The 23664-nt window shown below is 36.1% G+C and overlaps 1 protein-coding gene across 6 annotated transcripts in view; it reads left to right on the top strand.

Annotated features, from left to right (window-relative positions):
• Positions 1-23664, top strand: part of LRP1 (LDL receptor protein 1) — a 156268-nt gene that overhangs the window by 105060 nt on the left and 27544 nt on the right. For all 6 annotated transcript variants that reach the window (XM_087348131.1, XM_087348128.1, XM_087348130.1 and 3 more), the window contains 17 exons: positions 494-724; positions 1446-1592; positions 2907-3050; positions 3416-3532; positions 5318-5514; positions 6663-6837; positions 9541-9672; positions 10384-10632; positions 12056-12261; positions 13404-13591; positions 14761-14978; positions 17766-17960; positions 18888-19090; positions 20020-20181; positions 21678-21830; positions 21992-22116; positions 22375-22518. In XM_087348131.1, coding sequence (XP_087204257.1) covers positions 494-724; positions 1446-1592; positions 2907-3050; positions 3416-3532; positions 5318-5514; positions 6663-6837; positions 9541-9672; positions 10384-10632; positions 12056-12261; positions 13404-13591; positions 14761-14978; positions 17766-17960; positions 18888-19090; positions 20020-20181; positions 21678-21830; positions 21992-22116; positions 22375-22518 — 2986 coding nt within the window. The remainder of the gene's footprint in view (positions 1-493; positions 725-1445; positions 1593-2906; positions 3051-3415; positions 3533-5317; positions 5515-6662; positions 6838-9540; positions 9673-10383; positions 10633-12055; positions 12262-13403; positions 13592-14760; positions 14979-17765; positions 17961-18887; positions 19091-20019; positions 20182-21677; positions 21831-21991; positions 22117-22374; positions 22519-23664) is intronic.

Genomic DNA, 23664 nt, shown 5'->3' with positions numbered 1-23664 from the left:
GACCATTTTTCGCACCCATACAAAACAAGGCAAAATTATTGTTTTGTATTTTTTAATCTTCAGGTTCTTTGAAATCAGATGAGAAGACAAAATATTTTGAACTGAGAAGTAGCAAGCATTTCCAGAATTTAGTCTCCTCCTGACTTCCTCATGAATATCATTTTGATTTATTATTGTTGTTCCCAAGTATTTGAACTTTGTCACACTTTCAAAGGATTTATTAGCCACCCTAATATGATTTTGCCTGCCTGTCTGCTGATGGGATACTAACATGTACTTAGTTTTTTCTGAATTTACTTCTAGCCCCAGCTTTCTAGTAAAACTTCTGTGTTCTTCTTTATTATATTTATATTGTCACCCACTAAATTAACATCATCAGCATATGCCAATAGCTGATGTGTCCCATTCAATTGCAAACCCTCCTTGATACAATAAATGTTTTAAGTATAAAGTAGTTGTAGTGATTTACAAACATGTAACAAAATATTCACAGCCCTGCGCACATGTCAACCTGGCTACTTCCAGTGCCATAATAGCCGCTGTGTGCCAAGTAACCAAACTTGCAACCAGGTGAATGACTGTGGTGACTTTAGTGATGAACTTCATTGCTCGTGTTCATCTGATCAACACTTTCGCTGTGCTTCTGGTCAGTGCATTTTGGCCAGCTTCCGCTGTGACAATGATCCTGACTGTCCAGATGCAAGTGATGAAATGCACTGTGACAGTAAGTAAAGAATGTCTTGTTTTAGACAATATCAACTAATCAGTAATGTGGGCAATATAAAACTAGCCTCAGAGCACTGGTAAAGTGAGATTGTGGCAGGCCTGGCAGAGTCTACCTCATTATTTTCACATTTAAGCATAACAATCATTTTATGAAAAAACTGATACTGTAGTGCTGTGACAGTCTTTTTGAAGTGTGTGCTCTTCCTGTTCCATTCTGGAGCATCTTCAACACACATATATATATATATATATATATATATATATATATATATATATATATATATATATATATATATATATATTCTTTTTTCTTTCTGCAGTAATGTCTTGTCATGTCTTGCAGAAGTCTTTTGTATGTCCCAAGTGCTCATTCTACCAGAATTGGTGGTGACCATGCATGCTGACTGTCTTTCCACATAAAGCAAAACATGAAGATGACAGCCTTCTGGGCTATTGTGCTCTGTAATCGCATAGAAGTTGGCTGATGCCATGGTGTTGGAGGTATTATAAACCTCTTTAACATTGGCGACCTTCTATGGGCTGTGTGATGCAACATTTGCTGCTATGAGAATCTGCAATCTCATAAAGCAAAGCAAAGTGTGAGATATGGAAGCATTCTGCATCAGAATGTAATGTTAACAGTTCTGGGCAGTAGTACATTGTTGTGTAAATTACAGTTTTGCACTTCCTGATGTAAGAATGGTATATTTTGATTCCAGAACCACGAAATTGTTCAGAATTACAGCCTTCACTGCCATTGATTGCCTGCAACTATACTACAGCTTGCATTCATGTGAATTGGATCTGTGATGGAGAAAATGACTGCTGGGACAACAGTGATGAAGAGAATTGTGACTATCATACAGGTAAGATGGATATAATGTTTCATAGCATGCAATACTTTCTCTTTAGCTTTTGTACAGTGGTAACACAGACTCTATCTGATTTAACTAGACAGTGATACAGAAGATTGCTGTCTTCTGGGTTGTTGCGCCGTGTAGTCTGGTAGAATTTTACCGACGTTTCAGAGGTCCTTGCTGCCTCCATCATCAAGACAGCAATCTTCAGACTCACCACTGTGAAAACTTCAAATGCTATGCAGTGACACAGACTTACTTGTTCAGTGCCTCCACATGCACCATTCACACTGTTCTCCACATCACTGTGTTGTCCATTGTAACTCTTGTGGATTCTTTCATTGGTCATTGCCATACCACATGAAATTCATGATGTAGTTGCAATGTGTCAGTACCTTCTACAGAGTCTTTCTAAAAATGTACTCCAGGTTTGATAGCAAGCATCTCTGTATTTGGTGTTTCGGAGTTCAGTAGTCTTGGGAGATGACAATCATGTTAAAAAAAAATCAACATGTACACCATCGATGTCCACGACCATCTGCATCCAATGTCAGAAATTTTGCCCAATTGCAGCTAGAGTTTCTTTGCTAATACTGTTCACTACTGGCAAAAATTTTTTTTGCAGTTCTTTGATTGTGTGATGATTGTTTTTGTAAACTTTATCTTTCAGAAAGCCCCATAAGAAATAATTGCATGGGTTCAGATCTGGAGGGTACCATCCATATCCAGACTATTCAGGAAAATGATTAGACAACACTGTGTTGTCAAAATTCTCATTGCGCACATTCAACATTTCATTTGCAGTATGTTTATCCATTATGAACACCCATTTCTTGGAGAAATATAAGGAATTCTTCCTGTAGGATATGGAGTTAATGACCATCATTTGTATTATTATTAAAGATATTTGCCCAACAATACCAATTGTTGGCAGAGCACACCACACCGTGCATTTTTTAGAATGTAATAGTGTCTCCGTTATGTTGTGCAGGAAGGGCATGCTGCATTTGAATTCTGTATGGAAACAATTTCACAACTTCACAAAATCTCCTTTGTGTTGATGATGCTCTGAAATAGAGTTGTTGAAAAGATGTTCTACAGATTACCTGGGACTCTGCATCAGTGCCTGCTGAACACTGTGAATGTTTTTTGGTGTTCTGACAGACTTCTTACTTCTTTCTTATTGCTGACCATGCTCCCAGTAACTTCAGATTTATTTTCTAATCTGTTTGTTACAGACCTGCTTGGTGTACATTTGTTTGAAATTTTGTATTCCATTCTGTGTTGAGTTTACAGTATTATGTAATTTTCTGTGTTGTGCAGCAACATTTTCACCACAGCAGTGTACTGCAGAACAGTTCCGGTGTGCCAGTGGCAGTTGCATCATGAAAACATGGCAGTGTGACAAAGACAATGATTGTGATGATGCAGTTGGAGATGAAAAAAGTTCTGATGAGAAGAACTGCAGTATGTATTTTGTTGCATTTTCTGAAATAAAATTGCACAATTTGGCTCTGAAGTGGTCAGTTTCAAGTTGTGGTTGCGTTACCATGCTGGGAATGATACTGATGTTTTTATGATCCAGTATTTCATATGTCAGAATTTAAAGTCTTGACTTTTGAGTAAATGTTGGTTTTATGACTACTTCAGAGCAGTAATGGAAACTGTTGCATAGGCCAGTGTTTCAAAACTGTAACTTAATTAAACAAAAAATGTACATTCCAGTGTCATTTCTACAATTTAAAAGTGAAATTGAGAACTGAGCTGTAATATTGCTGACACTGCAAGTTCATTCTACAGGTTAAGTAGTATTGTTGCTTTTACTTTTACAGCTTACTTCTGCCGTCCAGATCAATTTAAGTGCAATAATTCTGACTGCATTCCGTTGACTTGGCGTTGTGATGGCACTTCTGACTGCTCTGATGAGTCAGATGAAACAGAATACTGCAGTGAGTAACATTTATGCATACAAAAAGGGAGGGAAGTTAGAATGTACAGTGAGAAGGAAATTTATTCTTATCCATCTTATTTCACACTTGTCGCTCCCTACCTGTTGCTTCCCAACTTGTGTTGCAAACTGCATTGTTTTCAGGTTGATGTTTGACTAACTTACTTTATGTACATGTCCTTTCTAGATTTAGTTAATATCCTTCCACATGGTACTTAGTTCCAACCCAGTTCTTAGCACGTAATTAAATTATATAACTTTGGCATTTGGGGAATAAGCATTGAATTTTGGTGGTTTTTCAAATGTTTTTGAAAACACTTCTTTAGCTATCATAAAGGTGAATGTGTTTTGAGGGGGTTTGTTAGCCCTTCACAGACGATACTGTAGGTTGTGAGTAGGAAGGGGCATAAAATGACATGACATGACTGGAAGAACAGAGGAGCAAAATTATTATTTGTAGTTTATATGGCCAATATTTGAACGTGGGACTTCCCAGATGTAAAGCATAAGTGATACCCACTGTGCCAGGACATTCAGTATCAGTAGCAAGCTTGCAGCTGGGGGAAAGAGCTGGTGAAAAGGTTTCTAAAGGTCACGTTGTAAGGAAAGGAGGTGATGGAAGAAGATTGAAGAAGTAACAGAAAAAAGTTGTAACCTTTGTCACCTTTTCTTCTAATCATGTGTTCACTGAAATTTTTTTTGCATCATTTGTTTTTAAATGTTTGTTTCTAAGCTGTTCCTTTACTTCTGAAAGGAAATGATATGGTCATTATTATTATGGATGGATGATCCATGGGTTTGTCTGGAGACCATAAAGTAAGTAAAGTTTGTCCCGCTATGTGCCATGTAGGCGCTTGGGGTGAGAGGAGGTATAGCTCCTCCCTTCCTTGACCTCGGCACTAGATGGGGGTGAGTGGTCAGCATCACACCCTGGCCGGCTTTACCCCCGGGAAAGGACCCCGGTACCCATTGTAGAGGAGGCTGGGTGGGCCCCAGACCCTAATTATGTATAGAGAGATGTATTTGAATGATCTGAAACAAGAAGTTGCTTTATAATATGACATTAGTTGGGCATAAGAAAACAATTATGGGCTGGAATTGAATGGGACACATCAGCTTCTGGTGTATGCTGTTGGTATTAGGTTGTTGGAGGAGAACACAAATACCATAAAAAAAACACTCAGGTAGATGGTTGTTAGGAGGTTGGTGTAGAAGTGAACACAGGGAGCACAAAGTATATGTTCATGTCTTGTCAGTAGCATGCTGGACAAAATCGTAATGTAATGGTAGATAATCCCTTGAAAAAGTGGCAAAGTTCAGATATTTGGGGATGTTGGTAACAGATAAAATTTGCATTCACAGAGAAATTAAAAGTAGATTAAACTCAGGGTATGCTTGCTTCAGAATCTTGTATCTCCCATCGTCTGTCTATTAGCATAATGATTAAAATAGTTTTTCCAGCAGTTTTGTATGTGTGAAACTTGGTATCTCACAAAACAGAAGAACTCAGATTAAGGTTGTTTGAAAACAGGCTGCTGAGGAGAAATATTTGAACCTGAATGGGATTAAGTGACAGAATGCTGTAGAAAATTTCATAGTGAAGGACTTCTTAGTTTTTACCAAATGAGGAAATGCACACACAATTTTTGTCAGAAATCTGAATGTGAGAGTCCACTTTTAAGACTTGGGCATAGATGGGAGGATAATATTAAAATTAATCTTAAGGAAATAAGGTGTGGATGATGCAGGTGGTACATAAATACTGTTCTGATTTTTCTGTTATCAGAAACACGAGTGTGTCCAAACACAGACTTCCTGTGTAACAGCACTGGACGATGTATTCCATTGACATGGGCATGTGATGGAGAGGAAGACTGTAGTGATGGTTCTGATGAAAGTATAGAAGTGGGCTGTCTGAGAGGAGATATGACAATGTGCCCACCAAACCAGTTTCGATGTGCAAATCATCAGTGCATTGATGAGGTACATTCAGTGGGACAGAGAAGGGAATTTGAAGGAGTTCTAGCAGTACAGTATTGATGAGGATGAATTTTACAAATAATGTATAGCCTGTTTATTTATTGTATTTTTTTCATGAATATCAAATATTCTCATGTTGAGTAGCCTGTCTGTGACACCAGACATTTCAAGTAAAGTAATTTTGGTTTACCTGCAAATCCAACAGGCTCTTCTCTATTGTTTCACTATGAATTGCAGTAACAACCAAAATATCTGTGTTTTTTTTAAATCTGGACCATTTTCCTTCCCCTTCTTCATTTCTGCATTATACGTGGTCCTGCTAGTCAAGCATTGTAGTTATCACATCACTAAACTGTTAAATCGAGCCAGCAGCCCCAAAGTATTGGGATTTAAATCTCATATGATCAAGGTAAATACAATTAATCTGCTCACTCATCAAATCACATTTTAAACCCATCATATGAGCATGTATGTAAAATAAAGAACAGAGTGAAAGTGTGCAGTACATAACTTTTAAGATGCCTCTGCCCCAGCAATCAGACTGTGACACACTCCCAGTAAAGGTTAAAGAATGTTTTAGTATTAAGTTTGAAAGTTTTGAATGTTATTACTGACATCTTCAAGCATTGCATCTTCATTCCATATAACTATTCTGTAAAACTGTGATGGAAATATATTATTTAAATATGGTGTATGTGTATACACATCTTATATTTTATTAAAAATTTGTAGTCTGTAAGTAGGTATATGATCACTTTACAAGTGATATATATATATATAAGTATGATAAGTGTCTGTTTCGATGGATCTCAAAAAACATTTTGTAGTTTTGCAGCGTGTTTAATCCAAGATGACATTTTCAGAACTTTATTGCACATGTTATGTATGCAGAATTATTCACATGCTTATATGTCTTGTTATTGACTGTCTTTATATGACTTACTATCTGCTCATGTCTTAATGGCTGATTTATTGTGACATGTCTTCATTTTGCTCCATAAACAACTGCACTGTTGGCCATCAGACATTAAGACATGAGCAGATGGTTTTTAAAATTATGTAAAGAGAGTAATGAAATGTATAATTTCTAACACAGTGTGACACTCCAATACAGTCTTATGAACGTGCTTTTTATTTGCTTTCTTAAATAGGAGTACTTCTGTGATAGAGATGATGACTGTGGAGATGGGTCCGATGAACCACTGTATTGTAATAAGGAGTGTCGCAGTAATGAGATGGCCTGCAAGAATGGTAAATGCATTCTTGCTGTGTGGAAATGTAATGGATTTGACAACTGTGGAGACAATTCAGATGAGGAAGACTGTCGTGAGTACAGAACTTTTGAAAAGTCGTAATGTTTTATGTTCTTTGCACAATGTGCATGAGGGCTGGCCAATGTCTGTCTGGCTGCAAGGTTCAGCTTGAGAGTTAGTGGGTAGATTTGGGTGAAATTTGGTATGGACACTGAAATTGGAGCCTATACTAAAATGTAGTTTTCCAATTTTCTGCAGTCAGTAATACCAACATGGCTGATGAACGAACTTCTGAGGTGAAATTGACGCTAGAAGCATTTGTAGTAGGGCTATTCTATGATGTATGGGTATAGAATTTCAGAAAATACAGAACTTTGATGTGTAAATTTCATGTATTATATAAAACAACGCAGTGGCTGCATGAAAGAGAAAAATATCTTGACTTGACCAGGATTAAATCCCATGTCCACATGTGTTTGAGCTCAGTATGCTTAATGTGCTTTAGGACATGTTGGTATTCATTTACATTACTGTAAGAAGACATTAAAATTGTGTGATTTGTGTAGTTGGAAACTAAAGTTGCCTAAGGAAGATAACTGATATAATCTTTTATTAATAATTGTTCTTTAAAAAGTAATAGGTCAAGAGACATTTCAAGACATATCATAGGCTATACAGTGAAACCTCTATCCATCGTTCCCCGAACTATCGTTTTCCCGGATGCATCGTCCGTTTTGTTCGGTCCCGGATACATCCCATATAAAATAATGTTACATTTTCCCGCTTCTATCGTTCCTCGAACTATCGTTTTATCACGTCAATCGTTCAAAAATCTTAGTCCTGGCCCACAATTTTCCCGCATTGATCGTTTCTGAGAAATTATAATGAAATTTACCCGATGTTTTTAGAATTTAAAATGCTGAGTTTTGAGATTAATTAATACCGAAAGACGCACAATGTTTTTGGAATACACAGTAGCAGTAACCTGTTACGTCGCCCAACCAGCACAGATTCTTTTGGAATGAGGGGTCAGTGGTGCAAGGGTGATAGTTGGAGTGAATGGCGGTGCTCATTGGCAGAAATTTTATGAGTTTAATTAGGGTGCACTCATATTTCATTCCAGCAATCCCAGATGGCATGTGCAGTGTGAATTTCTTCACAAATGCTTTTATTATAAGTACAAAGGAAAGGCAGGAGACACTTTTCATTCTTCTAGTTCATCTCGTTTCCAGTGGTTCAGTGTCTTCTACAGCTACGTTTCGTCGAGTTCGGCAGTAATAGTATTTCCATTCTTCCTGTTATTGTTCCAGTCTATATTTTTGTTGTTGTTCCCGTAAATATTTTGTTATTCCTGTTACTCGTGTTCATTATTTTGCTATTAATCCTGTACCATGTCTCGCCCAGTAAAGCAAGTCAGAACTCTTCATGAAAGATTAAAAATCATAGAAGAAGCGGAGAAGAATCCATTTGAAAAAAAGAATCGACATTGCTAAACACCTTGGATTAGCACCATCTACTTTAAATTCAATAGTTGCAAAGAAGAAAGACGTGATTAAATTTGGTGATTACGCGGCAGTAGACAGCGAGCTTGCCACATGCGGAGTCGACAAGGTTGATGAGTTGTGTAAAGATCGCGAAGGGGGTGGGAGCGGTGAGGAAGAGGAAGACGACAAATGCGAGCCTGAAGCTGTGCCTAGTTTTGCCGAAGCACACGCTGCATTGGCAAAAGTGAAGTCTTTTTATGTGCATAATATTATTGAACGTGACGAGGAAAACATTTTGAACGTGGAAAGGGCTCTGTTTGGCCTAAAACGTAAAGTTTTGACAAACCAGTTGTCCATTAAAGACTTTTTTTTTTGTAAAAAGAAGTAACTTTGAAAGAGAAACATTCAGGGTTTTTTTTAAATTTTTAATGCTTTCCCGCAACTATCGTTTTCCCGTATTCGTCGTTTTTATTTCCCACCCCTGCCAAAAACGATGCATCGAGGTTTCACTGTATTGCATTTATTGATCTCTTTGTAATATAAACACATTTGTGCGTATTTGGTTATGGATTACACCTTTTTCAGTTTTGTTGTGTTATGCTCATTGCTTTATCTCAAAACACCATTATTAATATTTGAGGCATTTTGGAGGCTTTTCTTTTTTTCATTTGTAACAGAGCTTAATGTAGACATTTTCTTTTGTATCTGAGATTTCGCAGACCTCTGGCATGCACTAAATATGTCTTTATTGGATAGCATGTTTGATAAGACTAAAATAAGTGTGCTCTGTGGCATCATCATGTCACAGCAATTCTTCATACCATGTTAAGAATTCTACCATGAGGTGAAACCAGAAGCTTTTGGGTTGTACCTGATAAATTGCATTCAAGCATATTAAAATTCTTGAATGTAAATCAGTGTGGACATAAATTTTATTTAAATGTATCAAAATTTATACATATACATTTATATAGGACTCTTCTGCATTCATGGAAAGGTATTTTGTACTTTGTTGTGTTGGCTAGAATCACTTCACCCCATTTCATTATAAATTAAGCCATTTCAAGTCCTTTATTTTGAAAGTTCTGCACTATTTCTTTTTCTTGACTGTCATTGTGTATGTGGTTTAATATCCCTTCTTTCCATAAAACATTAGTTATCATGGTGTAGTTTTTGTCTCATTACCATGTGTGTTTATCTGTTTTGTTATGTATTTTAGATGTTATGTAATCGAAATTACCTGAATAGGGTGACGTAAGTTTACATTCCATTTGAAGTTGTTTGTTTTACAGAAAACAGTAGTACGTTGGATGGGTGCCAAGGCGCAGACATATTCAAGTGCAACAATGACTTGTGTATTAACGAGACTTTGCTGTGTAATGGGGAGAATGACTGTGGCGATTACAGTGATGAGGAACGATGCAGTAAGTTGAGTTTACTAGCAGTGTTACACTGCAGCAAAACATAAAAGCTTAGCTCAGTGCTGTATATTTGGAATTTTGTCATCTGATGTATGTAGACTTTATTAATTGAAACTATGTCTATTTTCATTTTCCTACCTCATGCTTATGTTACTATGTTACAATGTATATTTGTCCCTCAATTTATGAACATATCTTATTCGATGAAAACTATTCACTAGATGAAAATTTGTATATGAAAAATGAAATTTCCATGAATTTTAATGTTAGAAATTCTGACTGATTCTCAACTTCCAGAAGAGTTACCCATTATTTTTCCCACAGAGTTTAGAATACAATAGAGGTGTAAAAATAAGAACAGTATTCCTTTTTTATACTAGCTGCTACCTGTGTAACCCTGAAAAGCACTATTACAGTGTTAAACATTTTCATTTGCAGCAGTTACTATTGTTGTAGTATAAACATCAGGACTTACTGTATTCCTCCACATTTAATAAATGCAAAGTGAATGCTCTGGAATAGGAGAGGTATCTGCAAAATCAAAACACGTGGTGATAGTGAATTCAAACTGTAATCAAGTAAAATGTAATAAAACCTCAATATAGCAAAATTTAGGGCATTTAATGTAAAAACATTTTATCAACACTCAGTAGTTACTCATTTAGCCAAAATAAAGGAACATTTGTATCTAAACAGTGACTAATTTTGTTTTAGATATCAATGAATGTGAAGACCATAAACCATGTGCTCACATCTGCAGTGACAAGAAGGTTGGTTATGAATGTCTGTGTCATCCTGGCTATCAAGTTCATTCAAAGGATCCACATCTGTGTTCTGATATTGATGAATGTACAGATCGACCCTGCAGTCAGGTGTGTCGTAATGTGCTGGGCTCCTATGTCTGCTCATGTGTTAATGGCTTCGTGCTGCGAGCAGATAAGCACTCCTGCAAAATCAACTCCAGTAAGCAGTGATTCATGTCGATGTTACATAGAAATGCAGACAACTATGACTGATATGAAGTTATTCAGTAGATCATCCCAAAAGAACTTGGGGGAAGGGGGGAATTCTTATAGGAGAAAATTTTTAACCACCCATATAATAACTTCTTCATGGTTGCCCGCTTTTACTAGTGTTTGTTATCTGTTTACTTGTTGGTTGATTTCTCTCTTTATATATATATATTAATTTATTTAATAAGTATCTGCATATTTATTTACATATTTCCCTGTTAATCTCTGTGTACACACGCACACGCGTGACCTGAGTGAGGTGAAGTGACAGAAGGTTGGAGGAGATCTGTAATTTGTGTTCTTCATGAAATATTAGGAGGGTGAGCAAATGGTATAGTTTTCTGACAGTGATGAACTTCAATGGAGGAAGAATAAGGATGAGATGGGTGGGTCAAGTAGTGTGCATGGGGTCAATACTGAAATGCCATTGATATGACTTATTGTCCGGCCTTATCTCCTGGACCGTCTGCACTTTCTATGCAAACATGTGTGACTAATTGTGCAGATGTCTGTACAACATTGTATGTGATACCTGCAGTTCTCTGGACACTTGACAGATGGATTTAGTTGGGCTTTTATGGAATGCATGGCGGATTTGTTTTGCCTTGTCAGACACATTCTCCCTTACACCTTCATATTGGTTGTGAACACTCCCTGTTATCAGAAATTTGTTAGGCCAGGCCTTGATGGTTTTCTTATCTGGTCCATTGCTTCCATAAAATTGAAAGCATCTTCTTTGTACTAAACTGAAAGACTTTGTTTCTGTATATCACGTAACAACCTGTGCTTACTGTTGAGACACCGTTTTCTGTTTAGTGACTGCAATGCTGCCACAAAACAAATTTAAAGGGAATCAATATAAAAATACCAACAAAACTTCATAAAGATAACACAAATAGTAGGCGTATCTTCCTCAGTACATAAAGTGGCAACTTCATTGTTATGCATTGAAATTTTCTTTTCCTGATGTTGCGAATTGTAATTTTTTTTTTAGTTGTTAACAGTTTTCACACATTGATGGTCAGAAATGGGAGAAGGTTTGACAGGGACATTATGTATATTTATTCGTATTCTTAGCTGTGACTTTTGCATTCGGGTTCTTAAAGAACTCCTTAAACTTTGTTCAAGTCTCTGGCTGTTTTTTGTTATGAATATATTTGCCTTGGATCGCAGACTGTGTTGAACTTTTGGTGTTGGAGGGAGAAATGCCTGCTTACCTCTTCCAATCCATTTCAGTCCATTAATCTTGACAGGCCACTTCTTTAAGATACATTTTAATATTATCTTCCCATTTATGCTGTGAGGTCTGTTCCATACTACTTCTAATTTTCCCTTTTCAAGTTACTGTGAATCATTATAGAATACTTTTGCAGGTATTGATCCGTCGCTGATATTCACAAATCGATACTACATCCGAGAGCTGGATCTTAATGGACGCAGTACTCTTCGTGCTCATAATCTGACAAATGCAGTTGCTCTGGATTACGACTGGGCAGAACAGTGCATCTACTGGTCTGATGTGACTGCACTGGGAAGCAGCATTAAACGATTCTGTGGTACTGGTGATGGTTCCTACCAGGTAACTCTGTGCTAATGTAACGAAGAGGCATAGTAACAGTGTATTTTGTTTTACATGGTTCTAATCATTACCATTGCCAGCTACTCTCAGCCCTTCATAACAGATGTCCAAGCAATTGTTTTGAGAAAGGACTGTTCAGAACTGTCTTGTTATGCTTTGGCATTGTGAACAATGTGAGAAATTTTATAGTAGGGAAGGGTCTGTTGTGTGGCATTAAATTATCAGAATGTTATTGAACATGACTGACATGCATAAGTTTTTGGCAGACAAATTACTGCAGCCAAAGTCTGAAAACATCAATAAACTAGAGGATAAACATGTATTTAATTTACTAACAGAAATGTAATCCTTGCAAACTTATGCCTGGATCTTTATTTTTGGTCAGAGTACACTGATTGTAAATGGTTTCTTACACTGCAAATGCTATTAATGATTCTTTAATTTATACACTGACATAATTTTTTATGCTGGTGAAAGTAAAGTTTATTCCTGTGGCATCTTCGTGTGTCTCTGTATGATTGTGATCCCATTTCATGGTGTCTGTGTGCTAGTTCTCAAGAAATATTCTACTGAGTAGGATTAAAATATACATGTGTGGAAAGTAGTGGTGTCATTTTATGTCTTATTCTTTCAGTTTTTGCTTTCATATTTTAACCCATTATATCATTGTATAGTGAATTCCAATAAATGTTACTTACATGATTAGTTCAGCATACTTTAGAGATTCCTTCTTAATTAATATCTTTTGTTGTATTGGATTAAGCTCGTTTAAAAGTCTATAGTTACTCAGAGAAATCTTGTCTTGTTGTGCCCAAACATTAATTTCTTTGTTCACAAACACATGCCATTGGACCCTCTTGTGGGACAATGAAATCTAGTCTCTCTCTCTCCCCCCTGCCCTACATGGTGCATATGTGTATCACTTATTCTTACATGTGCACAGGGATTTTTGAACCACTCTATATTTCAACCAAAACTCTGTACACAGTGCACTTTTGGTCCCTTGTATTCTATATGTCCTGTCCATCACATCTTACTTATTTTATTTGCCTTAAAGATACCACTGAATATTTATACCTACCAGTTTCCACCTCCCTGGGTTTGGTATGACAACAGTTTCATTAGTAACTGTGTATTTGTAGGTGTTGCACTCAGCAACTCTTCAAAATCCTGATGGTCTTGCTGTTGACTGGGTAAGCAGAAATCTGTACTGGTGTGACAAAGGACTGGATACTATTGAGGTTTCCAAATTGGATGGGCGTTACCGCAAAGTTTTGATTAACACAGGACTGCAGGAGCCACGAGCCATTACCCTTGATCCAAGGAATGGGTAAGTAATTTATTGTACCTGTCTCAGTGCAACTTGATTTCCATCTGAAATCATAAAGCCTACTTTCCTAACTACAGATCTTCCATCCTATAACTCTTGTGTCATTAATTTCATGTTTAGGTAATGTAAGTTTATTATCTAACAATAAAATACTATTTAACTGGTTGGTTAGTGCATTGAACTTGTGAACACACAGTCATTGGATCAAATTCTAGTAAAAGTCAATTCCTTATTGCATAAATTATAATTCCCTAAAATTAGTAGACAATTTTGTGTAATAAAGCACACTGGCAGAAAAAGAATTTATATAAAGTTAAATATATATCTTCTGCAAGTAACAGTCTTTTTGCTTTCAAGAAAACCACATTGCATATACAAACTCCTAAAATGAAGTGAAAAATTTGTCATGCACAACCATTTTTATTATTTATTTGTTAAAATTCTGAATGTTGACACTCTTATCATCTGACAAAACAAACAGTTATAAGCAAAATCAATGCATATAACTTTAAGTAACCACAGATAATGGCTTCTTCCCCATTATAAAAATACCTGTCATATTTACATCTGCCATCACCTCTGGAGTTTTGTAAACATTAGTTCTTTTTTCTTCTACTAACATAATAAAGAATAAAGTCTACTGACTGTCTTCTGAGTTTCTGCAAGGACCTCTGAAATGTTGGTAAACTTCTACCAGATTGCATGGCACCACAACCCAGAAAACAGCTTTCTTTTTACTCACTGCTGCAAGAATCTAATATCCTACTTAATGCCTTCTATTTGAAAGCATACACTGTTGCCTTCAGGTTTGTTATGTGAACTCAAATGTAGATGGTTTCTCATCAGAAATGTTTTATTGGTATAGAGCTTATAAACTATTGGAATAGCAACAGTATTGTAAGATGCATGAGTTAAATAACATACTTCTTAACTTTACTTTCATGCAACTATCTAACTAACTCCCTGGTAGCAGAACTTGCAGGTCCAACACCAACAACACAAAAGCCTGCCAGCAGACATGATCCTTACTTTCTTGTAAATAACTTAAATCTTAATTGTCATATTTTTAATGGGAATAGTACCTTCTTCTGGAATTAGAATAACAAATAAGATTTTTTTTTGTCTTATTATGAGTTCTCTTGTATAAAAGCAAATATGTTTTTCTGCAGTTACATGTACTGGACAGACTGGGGAGATACACCATATATTGGAAAGGCTGGAATGGATGGCTCAGACCAGAGGATACTAGTCAATGATTCACTGGGCTGGCCAAATGCTCTGACCATCTCATATGAAACAAATGAACTGTTTTGGGCAGATGCAAGGGAAGATTATATTGCAGTCTCGGATTTAGAAGGCATGAACAGGAAGATAGTGCTTAGCAGAGGTAAGAACTGTTGCATTATAAATACAGTGAAACCTCTATCCATCGTTCCCCGAACTATCGTTTTCCCGGCTGCATCGTCCGTTTTGTTTGGTCCTGGATACATCCCATATAAAATAATGTTACATTTTCCCGCTTCTGTCGTTCCTCAAACTATCGTTTTATCGCATCGATCGTTCAAAAATCTTAGTCCCGGCCCACAATTTTCCCACAATGATCGTTTCTGAGAAATTAAAATGCTGGGTTTTGAGATAAATTAATACCGAAAGACGCACAATGTTTTTGGAATACACAGTAGCGGTAACCTGTTATGTCGCCCAACCAGCACAGATTCTTTTGGAATGAGGGGTCAGCGGTGCAGGGGTGATAGTTGGAGAGAATGGCAGTGCCCATTGTCAGAAATTTTACGAGTTTAATTAGGGTGCACTCATATTTCGTTCCAGGGATGCCATATGGCATGTACAGTGTGAATTTCTTCACAAATGCTTTTATTATAAGTACAAAGGAAAGGCGGGCGGCACTTTTCATTCTTCTGGTTCATCTCGTGTCTTCTACAGCTACGTTTCGTTGAGTTCGGCAGTAATAGTATTTCCATTGTTCCTGTTAGTGTCCGGGAAGGGGGTGGGAGAGGTGAGGAAGAGGAAGACGACGAATGCGAGCCCGAAGCTGTGCCGAGTTTTGCCGAAGCATTGGCAAAAGTGAAGTCGTTCTTTTATGCGCGTAATATTAGTGAACGTGACGAGGAAAACATTTTGAACGTGGAAAGGGCTCTGTTTGGCCTAAAACGTAAAGTTTCGACAAACCAGTTGTCCATTAAAGACTTTTTTGGTAAAAAGAAGTAACTTTGAAAGAGAAACATTGTTTTTTTTAAAAAAATTAATGCTTTCCCGCAACTATCGTTCTCCCGTATTCATCGTTTTTATTTCCCACCCCCGCCGAAAACGATGCATCGAGGTTTCACTGTACTAGTGATTCTATAAAGGTTTGTGGCAGTGGTTGATTTATGGTAGGAATGCTATAGCTGGACATTGTCCTGATGTACACCATGTTTCAGGAGTTATGACAAAACTATTTCTAAGGTGCTGTGGTGATCTAGTGGTTAGGTACTAGGCTAGTATTTAGATGTCACAGGTTCAATCCCAGCTGCTGTCACTAAAAGTAATTTTAAAAGGTTAAGAAATGTCAGCATGACAACAAACCATCTGAAAACAGGAATAGGGTCAACTCCCAAAGCATTGTGTACTTCATGCATATACTGTGGACAGTGTTCAACACAATGTTTGTATAACAGACTGTAATTTCTCTTGGAAGGGGAAGTGGATATAAATGCTTGTGTTTTGTGTTGAATTTTGACACCTCTATTCTGGCTTTAATTTTCCATTTACTTGGTTGCCTTAATGAAGTCTGTCGGTCATGGTACAATCGAGTATGTTTAGTCATGGTCTCTTAAAATCTTCATTTATACTTGCACCTCTTTTTTACTAAGTTCTGTAAAACTGTTTTCATTAATAAATATAAAATAAATCTGAATTCCTCAGTATGCTTTATATCACATTTTATAAAACAACTCGCAAACCCTGAATTTTGTTTTTCAGGACAAATTAATTTTTTCTGAGATTTGTATACAGTAATGTTGTCACAATCCAGCTGTTTTGGTAATAATGAAATAGAGTCAAATGTAATAAGTTATATAATAAAGGAAGCAAAACACTTGATATTTAACATTGAAACATTTTACTGAAAGGAGTATGTAATTTGCATCATATAGGGTTTCTAGATGAGGATTTTCTATGTGTAGGAGTTTAACAACTTGTGCACTATATTTTGAAAATAAACTTTCAGTTTATCCTGAATTACTGCCTTAGGAATGTTCATTTATTTTTCTGAATGATTTCAGGATTTGGTTGTAGTAGGAAACATATACCATCTAGGAATGCTTTAATTGCATTTTATACAAACTTTTTAGTAACTTAATAATATGGGAGGGATAGAAGGTTGTTAATGAATGTTTTATCAGATTATGTTTTTATTACAGTTGTCCAGATTTGGCAACTGAAATGTTGTCCTAATTGTCTGTATGTACACTTGAAATATATAAGTAAAAATTGATAATCCTGAATTGTGTGATTTGTCATTTGACTATATTAAAATATTGATGCTATGGAAATGGTGGTTATATTCTTGACTTTTTTTTTTATAAAGTCCATAAATTGAAGACATACTATAAGCATAGGTTCTGTCTGTCTTCGTGTTTCATCTCCAAAACCACTTTCTACAGTAAATTACCATTAAGATCATTGAAGATTTTAAATTTACAAGAGTTGTATTTGAAAAATGTGTGTATATTATGTGGATCTATGCCATGTATGTTATTCACAACAACTGGAAACTGCCTTGTACACTGTGAAAAATTTGGAGTACTAATTGGGAGCAATGTAATTTAGTGACGTGCCTTAGCGTGTTATGAATCTAAGATTTGTAATACCGGTACTTCTCATTAAATGCATGTCCTTAAAAGCCAACTTTATTTTTAATGCACTCAACTAATTTAGACTGATTTAAATTAATAATGCTCATTTTAATGTAAATTGTTTGCTGGCTAATTGAGGGAGGTGTGGAGGAGGGGAGTATGGGTGGAGGGAAGAAGAGAAAATTTTGTTTGGGTTTTGTGCTTGTACCCACTGTGATTTTTTTTTTTTTTTTTTTTTGATCATAGTTGTTACATAATTTGAGGAATACCTTTATTATTTTGATTTCACAGTTGATTTGTATTGGTGGCTTGTTTTGCAGAGAGAGATCCTAAAGTTATGTTGCATCACATCTTTGCCTTAACTGTACTGGAAGATTATCTGTATTGGACAGACTGGGAAACGAAAGCTGTTAGACGATGCCGCAAGTATAATGGCACTGACTGTAGCACCCTGACAACAACAGTACATCGTCCCATGGATATACACGTGTACCATCCACTACGTCAGGCTGAAGGTGAAATAGGACAGTTTAGTCTTTATTGTAATAATATATTTTGATATCATAATTATTTATTTCTGTGCTTAAGAAATGTCTTCTCCCACTAATAATATCCTAATAATCTTTTGAGCGCAGAGGCCAAGAAATTGGTTTTGAAAGGCTCAGTTGTGGTAAGCCCCAAAGTTGCAGGTTACTGCCAACTTACAGGGGTCACATATGATTTGACTAACTCCAGTTTTTCGTCAGAGTTTGAAGGTTTTTGAGAATGGTGCATTATAATATGTAATATTGTTCTTTTGGACTTTGTCCATCATCTAAATTATATAATTATGAAACTGCAGTGTTTCAGAAGCTGGTTTCTGCTTCTTTCAGGTAAAAAGGTAAAAGAGGACAGATAGCATATCTGTTGGTCCCCCTGGTTGAGCTAGTCCCAGACCAGCTTGTGAAATGCATTTTTATAGTTTAATAATCCTCCTGTCTGTGATGCCTTTGCTGAAAATTACAGCCTAGCTAATTTGACATTTTGGTATAAAATGTTCACACAGAATAGACTGTAGCTCATCTTAGGAACTTTATTCAATTGACTGTGCTGATACAAATCCTTTGGCTGTTCTGTAAACATCAGTCAGAAGGTGAAGGGCAAAAAGTGACATTCTTACTGATGTAGGTACATTTGACTACTGTAGTATCTTCCTCTTTTACAAACTGAGAGTGTTGCCCTAGGACTGCAAGTGGGAACCTTTGAGACACTGCAATGAGGTTCAATTTGATCTTGGTAGGTATTCTACATAACTTCCAGGAACAACTGAAAATCCTTGAAAAGAAATTACATATTATTAGAAATACAAAAAATTAAAAAAAAATAAAAATACTTAGCTTACCTGAGATTACTCAGTTCTTAAATTTAAATTCCTAGAGATGTTATAATTGTCTGTTTTTTAGTGCCTGACAACCCATGTCTGCACAATGGTGGCTGTAGTACACTGTGTCTGTTAACCCCAAATCATGGCTACCAGTGTGCATGTCCAGAGAATTTTGTCCTGGATGGAGATGGAAAGAGCTGCATTGCCAACTGCACCACTGCGCACTTTGTGTGTGATTCCACTTACAAATGCATCCCATTCTGGTGGAAGTGTGACACGCAGGTATAAAATGTCTTGCATAATCAGACTCATTATGACTTATTAATTTTTACCTTGGGCTTGGGATTTTGTACTCAACTTAACCAAACAATATAGAGATATACCAACCCAAAGGCAGGCCCGAACAGATCAAACGGTTGACTCTTACCACTATCCACCCATTGGCTTTCGCTCAGAACCATGCACAATCTATGGCCAGAGATGTAGGTGGGTCAGTTTGGGCACACATTTAACTAGTCTTGATAATGAAGACGGGGATGGTCCTTGAATTGTCGGCTTCTTTTAACCATCTGACACGGCTGGTAGCCCAACAGGATTTTATTATTTACTGTTGCCATGAAAGCTTCACATTATAAACTTAATTGTTGTGCCAACCATTAAACATTTTTTAAATTATATTAGTAAACAAAATTGCATTGGATATCAAAGGAAAATTTGTTCAACTAGAACTAGTTTTATGAAAAAAATTGTTTAAAATTGTGGTTAAACATTTTTATAGGGCTTGTGAAAAGTCAGTTTGGAAAGAACAGTTTCTTATATTGTAATACATTTATTTAAATATCATGCAGCTCTGCTATCAATAGTAGTGCTACTCTAGCAACAATTTTAAATTTGTGAATGTCAGCATTTTATTATGGGTTATAAAACGTATTTAGTGTCTCCTAAATATTTAATGACTACGGCATATTTGTTGAAGAACGCCAGCTATTTCCCGTTATAAAAACTGGACAGTGTGGAATGGAAGAGTTCTTTACAGTAAATTAGCCCTGAGAAACAGTGATAGATACAGATATACTTTCTCAGTGAAAAGTAAATGGTAACTGGTTGTGTCTAAGGATTTTAAGATAGCATTGTTGGAGAAAATATATTAGAATACTTTCATTAGTTTGATTATGGATCTTCTCTTATGTTTTGGAGACTTTGCATTCCAGGATGATTGTGGTGATGGCTCAGATGAACCTAATTTCTGCCCCAAATTTGAGTGCATGCCAGGACAATTCCAGTGTGAAAACTCACACTGCATCCATCCATCCCAGCTCTGCAATGGCGAGTCAGAGTGTCATGATGGTTCAGATGAAGTGGATTGTAATCAGGTTAGTAAGAGGGTTACTTATTAAAAACAAGTATTCCATAGTTAATGTTGGGTTTTTTCAGTCATAGAGAGACAGCCTTGTCACTACTATTTTATGGTAGAAAGTGTGACTCTTGACACCATGGTGTGGCATAGAGAGTAGTTGTGAATATATTGATTAAGCACTTACAGACGGCTGACAATGGGTGGTCCTCCTGCTTGGGGTGGGGGGTTATGAAGTCTGCACCATAGAAATGAATGCATTGAGAAGTTCCTTTGGACTTCGACAAGTTCTTTCAAACAACTTGTAAAACAGATAGGGTTGAATTTCAAAGAAGCTGAGTGGAAGGATGTGAGCTGAATTCATTTGACCATTGACAGAATCTTTTGAAGATGGAAATGAACATTTATCTTCTTTAAAAGGCAGGGAATGCTTGCCTAGCTGAGTGACTGTTATCTTCTCAGGAAGGACTTTTTTTTTCTGGTGTTAGTTAATTTGGTATCTTATAGTTTTCCTCCAATGAATATGTGTTTCTCTCTCACTGTTTGCATCATCTTTCAGAAATTTATGGAACTAGGATTTATTTTTTTCTTTATTGAAAAACAAAAGCAATTCCAATGCACAAAAATTCAATAACATGAATTCATTCTACACACTCGTCTGCATGATAACTGTGAATTTTGTTCTGGCAAGTAGCAAACAGTGAAATTGAATTTTTTCAGTATTCTTTTCAGTTTGAGCAGAGACTGTAACAAGAATTTGATTCGGACTTACTTAGAAAGTTGATTTGTATCATGAATTCATTCTGGAAAAGATTGTTGTTCTTGTAAAGTCAACATAAGAGTAAGTATGATCTTCATTGACCATTTGCAAGCCTCAAAGTATATTAAGAAGTTTTCATTACATCGAAACATGTGGTATTTTGATATTAAATAATTAAAAGTCATGTATAGTTCAAAGTGTATTGTACTTTCTGTTGCTTGGTTCTGTTTTCGTGTATACTGATTTATTGCAGTTTTTGTATTTTTATTGTACTATGACTTGTTCCACATATGGGTGATTTAGATTATAACTGTCCGCCTTCTTCAGTTCTTGCTCCATCTAGCTCAGGTACTCGGGATCGTTAACGGGGATTGAATGTGGAATGAAGAGATAGCAGTTGACTGGAACTCTAAGTGTACCTTTATTATATGATTTCTTTAAAACACACGCTTATAAAAGTTTTTAGCCTTCTTCTTTCAAGATACTCTCTACTACTGCTGCTACTGGCTCACTAGTTTCATTCCTTTGAGAGCACAATCCCCCCCCCCCACTCTCTCACTTAATACAAATGACTGTTTGTTTTAAGGAATTCCAACCAGCTCACCCATGCAGCTATACTCCACAGAACTCCATCACACAATCATGAAAAAATTTGACATAAGAATAATGAAGGCAGTGTCTGGACGTTATGTCTTTATTCCTATCTCTCTGATGTGAACTGTCATTCTTTATTAACAACAATTTAAATGTTACAGTACACTTGTCTGAGTACACAGTTTAAATGTCGAGGAAATGGGACGTTATCAGACCGATGTATTCCAATAAGCAAGCACTGTGATGGCCATCCTGATTGTCTGGATGGAGAGGATGAACACAATTGTCCACCAAAGACTTGCCCTCCTAACCAGGTAAGAATCTAATACAAATAAGGTTTGAAATTTGTAACTGATTTAGAAATAGTTTATGTAAAGGATTAGCATTTGAACAAAGTGATCGTAGTTTGTAAGTCTTGTGAGATGATCTGTTTTACCTATTCTTGTCTGAACATTGTTTTTAATATATTTTTCAGTACTCTTGTAAGAACAAGAAGTGCATTCCATCAGTGTGGGAATGTGATGGGGATAATGACTGTGGTGACAACTCAGATGAGAGACAGAACTGCAAGGGCAGGAAGTGTCCGGCAGAACATTTCAAGTATGTTTTATGATAATGTACTTAACCTTAGACAGCAGTGCATTCCCTTTCTTAAAACCAGGCTTTCTTTCTAGCACCTTGTTCTCAATCATCCTTGACCTGTTACCTTCCAAAACAGAAAGTGATTAAATTTCACTCTATAAATATTACAGCATAGTAAGTTAGAAAGTTGCAATTAGAAATAGTGTGTCATTGTTTTCAATATTTTGTAGGCTTGGTGTTATTTTCATGGTGATTTGGATTTTCTTTCCATGACAGGTGCCAGTCAGGTCGCTGTATCCCTAAATCATGGCTATGTGATGGAGATCATGATTGTTCAAATGGAGAAGACGAACCTTCTTCCTGCAGTTCGTCTGATTTCCACACCTGTGACCCAACATACTTCAAATGCAGGAACAACAGGTAGGTTGTGTTTTGTAAAAAGTACAGTGTAACCCAAAAGTATCATTGCTAACTTCATACTCTTTATCAGTTCTATTACCTCAATTCATAGTATCAGATGAGAATAAGACAAATTGAAATATCATTTGTGCTCTGTGATGTAGTAGATTACTTGAAGTTGATAAAGTATTTGAGTTATTTGGTTGCGTTGAAATTATGTGTTTCTTACTGTGTTGAAATTTGATTATAATGCTCAGTTTCATAAATGTACTGCATTTGGCAGAGTAGATTTGTTGAAGTGTCAGGTGTGGTATTAAGTTCAAATAAACTGACAATTTACAGTCTTTATAATTGTATTGAAAGGTGTATCCACTGAAAATGCAGCTTTCAAACAAACAGACAATGTGCTAAAATCTGTTAACCAAAAAATGCATGTTGGAGGAATTTTCTGTGATTTAGCAAAAACTTTTGACTGTGTAAATCATGAAATTTTTTTGGATAAATTGCATTTTTATGGCATTCAAGGAATAACAGCGCAATGGTTCAGATCCTATTTAACAGATAGAAAACAAAAGGTCGAAGTAAAAGCACCTAAAAACAAACAAAAAAATTTCTCAAACTGGGGAACAATAAAACATGGAGTTCCCCAAGGGTCAATTTTAGGGCCCTTGCTTTTTATAATATACATAAATGACCTTCCTCCAACAATAAAAACAATAAATACTTTAACAGAACCCATAATATTTGCTGATGACACAAGTGTCATAATTTCTAATAAAAATTTTGATGATTTCTGTTCAACATCAAACATAGTTATGTCTCATATGAGTAAATGGTTTACTGCTAACAAGCTGGCCCTAAATCTAGATAAAACGAATATAATAAAATTTATAACAAATAACTCTCCACAATGTGCTTTAAGTATTGGTTATAATGGGAAGTATATACAAGAGTCAATAAACACAAAATTCTTGGGTTTGCAAATTGATAATCACCTAAATTGGACTAATCATATTGATAAACTGATACCTAAGTTAAGTGGCGCATGTTACGCAGTTAGATCTCTGTTGCATGTCAGCAACACTGACACACTCAGATCAATATATTTTGCCTATTTTCACTCTTTAATGAAGTATGGAATAATTTTTGGGGGAAATTCATCAAACA

This window comes from Zootermopsis nevadensis, unplaced genomic scaffold (assembly GCF_977971745.1).
Source record: "Zootermopsis nevadensis isolate Lab colony 2312 unplaced genomic scaffold, Znev_1.0 Znev_ptg000012l, whole genome shotgun sequence".
Taxonomy (NCBI): Eukaryota; Metazoa; Arthropoda; class Insecta; order Blattodea; family Termopsidae; genus Zootermopsis; species Zootermopsis nevadensis.
The sequence above is the reverse complement of the archived record's forward strand: the minus strand, read 5'-3'. Positions and strand labels throughout refer to the sequence as shown.